The sequence below is a fragment of the Watersipora subatra genome, chromosome 9 (assembly GCF_963576615.1).
Source record: "Watersipora subatra chromosome 9, tzWatSuba1.1, whole genome shotgun sequence".
NCBI lineage: Eukaryota > Metazoa > Bryozoa > Gymnolaemata > Cheilostomatida > Watersiporidae > Watersipora > Watersipora subatra.
The window spans coordinates 27,263,759-27,268,555 of NC_088716.1; the positions used below are offsets into that span (position 1 = coordinate 27,263,759).

Genomic DNA, 4,797 nt, shown 5'->3' on the forward strand with positions numbered 1-4,797 from the left:
TAATTATTTCACATTTGCATTTAAACCCATTTACAGTTTTACTTTTCTTCCTAATTCATTTCGACAACAAATTTTTTCATGATGTGAAATTTGAAAGTTGTAGTTGTTTAAAAAGCTCAAAAACCTTTACAGTTTTTTTCTCTTTCCTCTTAATTCATTTAAACTACTTAAAAAAAATTTTTCATGATATGAAGTTTAAAAGTTGAAATGGTAAATGTTGTACACGGTATGTTATATAAAAATAAATTTTATTACTTTCTAAATGGAAAAAATTGTTTCGGATTTTGAACAACTCAGTTTTCGAACGTCCTTACACGTCGCTAAAAGCTTTGAAATTTTAAATTTACAGTGGTTTGAAAACCTTTACAGTTGTTGTATTTATTTTTAATTTAGTTGTCCTGCACAAAACTCTTTCCTCGTGATATTAAGTTTGAAAGTTACAGTTGTTTGAAAAAGTTTAAAAACCTTTACAGTTGTTTTTATTTTCTCTCTTCATTTATTTGAATTACATAAAACACTTCTCATGATATGTAGTTTGAAAGTTCGAGTGGCAAATGTTGTTATATGTTGAATAAAAATAAATTATATTCAAATATCCTAAACTATAAATGTATAAAAATATAATAGACTTTTTTATTACCTTATTTATTAAATAATTTTTCAATGTAATCATAGCTAAACCGATTAGATTTAGCCATTACTTTCTAATTAATTTACATTTAACACATTTGAAGTTTTATTTTTCGTACTAATTGATTTCAACAAAGCACTTCTTTCATGATATGAAATTTAAAAGCTGTAGTTGATTGAAAAAGCTTGAAAACCTTTACAGTTGTTTTCTTTTTCCTCTTAATTCATTTGAACTGCTTGAAATTATTTTCTCATGATATGAAGTTTAAGAGCTATAATGGTAAATTTTGTATACGGTTTGTTATATAAAAATAAATTTTCTGTCTAAAGACTTTTTTATTGCTCGGGCAGCGCCGCGTAGTACAGCTAGCTAGTACATCGATAGCTAACTTGGTTGTAACAACTGTCAGAACTAGTTACAGTAAAGAATTCAAATTCAATGGCAGTTGTTTGTAAGGAATGAGTTTCCACTATTGTACATCGGCAGTGTTTGGCTTGTTGATCACTCCCCTTGATGCATGTGCTAATACAAGGCCTAGGTCTATTATATTGTAGAATGAGCTTGTAGCTGAGCTTCAGAATATTACGGAGTTGAAATCTTTTGTGCCACTCTTTCTGTCTGAACCGGCATTCGCCATTTATAAACAATTGTCAGCCGACACTAAAAAGGATTATGCACTGATTAAACAGGAGCTAATGACTGCTTTTGGAGTAAATAACTTTTGCGCATATGGACAACTACAAAGAAGGATATACAAAGAAGGAGAAAATGTCGATGTTTACCTGGCAGATTTGCGTAGGCTAGTAGCTCTGATTGACTAAACAGTACCAGAACCCTTGTTGAAGTGTGCTTTTGTGGCTGGGTTACCAATTGATGTAGCTACCCAGATACATGTAAAATCCATTTCAGCAGTTGAAAAACTTTCGTTGTCAGAGTTGGCCACGAGAGCAAGATTGATTATGTCGCGCAATGGTGGAGCACAAGGAGTCTGCACAATGGAGTATGTCTGCTCAAAACCTGCTGGACAGATTTGTTCAATTTGTAATGGCAGAGGTCATGGAGCTCACCAGTGCCCATCCAAGGTTGTAAAGAGTGCAAAAAGGCTAATAAAGTTACAACTGTCAAGAGCTTGGCAATAACATAGCTGGGAATTGCCCTAAGGCTAAGGGAAACGAGAATGGGGGAGTGTCTGCACCGGATACTCTCTCCGCTACAAGTCACTGAACAAAAAGGTGCTACCATTTATTGATATACGAATATGTAAACAAAGTGTCGGCAAGAGCTCTTGTAGATACTGGTTGGGAACAGACTGTGATTTTAGATGATTTTTGTGTTAAATTGGGTAAAAGGCCTGGCGGTCCTGTTCGACTTGTCGGCATGTTAAACAGTAAAACTACTGAGTGTGAGGGTGAAACTGTTTTAGAAGTCAATGTCACAGGAAAAGAAGAGCTTTCTCTGCAGTACTTGATTGCGCCAGCACTAGTAGGTGAAGCGCAAGTGATATTGGGAATGGATGCTATTGCTAAACTCAGTGGAGTTAATGTTGATGTTCACAATGGTGTTACGTTTGGTGGTGAAGTGCCAGTGTTGGCACAAGACACCAGAGTAGTTTAGAGATTGATGATAAAGATTTCATAGCATGGTTTGATGGTAGTGCATGGTTTGTCAAATGGAAATGGAAAAATGATGAACCGATTCTATACAACCATTGCTCTGAATACAAGATAAATGATGATAACAGAAAAGAGTTTGATGAAGAAGTGCAATGCTGGATAGATGATGAATGGCTGGAGTTATATGATAGCACAGTCCATGGTCATGTAAAAGGGATAATTCCATTGATGGCTGCAAAACAACCAAAAAAGCCCAATAAGATTCGCCCTGTTATGGACTACCGTGAGCTAAACAACTATATTCACAGTAATCCAGGTGTTGAGACTGCAATTTGCCAAGGAAAACTGCGAAAATGGAGGTTAGGGGGAAGCAAAGCATGTCTGTTAGATTTGAAGAAGGCTTATCTAAAAATTCATATAGAGCCCAGTCTGAAAAGATTCTAGGCAGTGAAGTACAGAGGTAAAATGTATGTAATGACACGCATGGATTTGGTTTGAATATTGCTCCCAAGATAATGTCCAAGATCAAAGATAAAGTGCTGTCATTGGATGAACAGACTTGCAATGGAACTGACCACTACATCGATGACATTTGGGTAAACGAGGAGGTGGTTCAAGCTGATGTTGTTAGAGCTCACTTACTAAGGTTTGGACTAGTGGCAAAAGACCCATCGAGGGGTTGGGTCTTAGAGTAAACAATGCAGAAGATGATCAGTACAACTGGAAGCGAGATGGTGATTTGCCTGTAGTTTCAGAAAAGGTTACAAAAAAGACCTTTTTTCCATTTGTGGCAAACTAGTTGGACATTACCCAGTTGCTGAATGGTTAAGAGTTGCGTGTAGCTATGTAAAGAGATTGACTAATGACATAGACTGGTCAGAAATAGTTCCTAGTTCTATGAAACTTTTGTTGGATGAAATATTTCAAAAAGTACAAGAGCAAGACCCAGTGAGAGGTAAGTGGAATGTCAAGAAGACCTCTCAGTGTACTGTGTAGTGTGACGCCAGCAACTTGGCTCTCGGAGTGTCTCTGGAGGTAGATGGTTACACTGTTGAGGATGCAGCATGGCTACGTAAAGAGGATGATGGTGCTCATATAAATGTTGCTGAGCTAGAAGCTGCATTGAAAGGAATAAACCTAGCGCTAAAGTGGAAAATGCCAAACCTGCAAGTGATCACAGATTCAGCTACTGTCTATGGGTGGATAAATTCAGCGATAGAAGATACCAAAAGGCCTATGGTTACTGGCCTCAGTGAGTTGATCATTTGATGTAGACTTGGAATTATTGGTCAGCTGATTGATGAATACGGGTTAACACTAATGATCAAACTTGTTCCATCAGGTGAGAACAAGTTGGATGTCCTAACCAGAGTACCAAAAAAATGGCTACAAGTTGTTGCATGCTCAGGGGTTGTACTTTCTAACACAGATGAGATAGAAGACATAAAGAAAGTTCATCAAGACCACCATTTTGGTGTAAGCAAAGCCCTGTACTTGGCACAAAAAAAGCTTGGACGAACAATCAAGAAAGACATAGTTGAGCAAGTAGTGAAAACTTGTCTTATGTGTAACAGTGTAGATCCTCATCCAATCAAATGGGATCATGGTCAGCTAAACGTAGCAAATGTATGGGAGCGCCTTGCATCAGATAATACTCATGTGAACGGTTGACCTTATCTGACTATTTTTGATTGTGGGCCTAGCAGGTATTCTCTTTAGTTCAAACTGGCTAATGAAACATCAGACGTAGTAATCAAACAGTTGGACAATGTGTTTCAAGAATGTGAACCTCCTAAGGAGTTTCTGAGTGACATTGGCCCATGTTTCACAAGCGCTAGAATAAAACAGTTTCTGCAGAAATGGAGTGTAGAGCAGATCCTAAGCTGTGCCTATAAACCTACTGGAAATGGAATAATTGAAAGACATCGCCGCATTATAAAAAGAGCAGTCATGAGAACTGGTAAAGGACCTGAAGAAATGGCATATTGGTATAACGATTTACTAAACTCCAATGGTATAGTGCCTGTAGAAGAACTATACACCTATCGCAGTGACTTAGCAGGGGCGACCAAATCGACAGAAATACCACAAAAGCTTAGTGACAATAGAGACCGCAGCCTTAGTCTATACAAAGTTGGGTTTCAAACCTAATTTAGTTTCACTAAATTAGGTTGGAAAAGGTTTTAATCAGACACACTAAATGTGAAAGTGAGTACAGCAACTGATGAGAAATATAATTTTCGTGATATTAAGTTGAAATTCAGTAAAATAGTTGAAAAAACATACTAAACTTGGTTTCAAGTGTGAGTTTAGTAAGCTAAACTTATTCAAAATGGACTCAAAGTTTATGTTATACCAACGTCTTAAAGGAAAGAAATCTTTTCCGCACGTACTGCACTTAGTCACACATTATGATGTTGCATTTTACAGCATTGCAGATCATAATCACTAGGCAAACTTAATACAATGCAGCTATTGTAGGTAACTGTAGTTACTGAAGTTAACATACTATTTTGTTACTAATTTTCAATATGTACAGCATTTTTATAAAAA

General features: G+C 36.6%; 1 protein-coding gene across 1 annotated transcript; it reads left to right on the top strand.

Moving 5' to 3' along the window:
* Nucleotides 1–2,759: 2,759 nt before the first annotated feature.
* Nucleotides 2,760–4,395, top strand: LOC137404948 (uncharacterized). The gene is made up of 4 exons (XM_068091175.1): nt 2,760–2,890; nt 3,252–3,496; nt 3,674–3,870; nt 3,964–4,395. Exons 1-4 carry the CDS (start codon nt 2,760–2,762, stop codon nt 4,393–4,395), a joined length of 1,005 nt encoding a protein of 334 aa, XP_067947276.1.
* The last annotated feature ends 402 nt before the right edge of the window (nt 4,396–4,797 follow it).

Coding starts and splice junctions, on each gene's coding strand:
- LOC137404948 (XM_068091175.1), top strand. CDS start 2,760: ATGTCCAAGATCAAAGATAAAGTGCTGTCATTGGATGAACAGACTTGC. Junction 2,891..3,251: donor GTTAGAGCTCACTTACTAAG/GTTTGGACTAGT, acceptor GTGTGACGCCAG/CAACTTGGCTCTCGGAGTGT. Junction 3,497..3,673: donor GCCTATGGTTACTGGCCTCA/GTGAGTTGATCA, acceptor TTTCTAACACAG/ATGAGATAGAAGACATAAAG.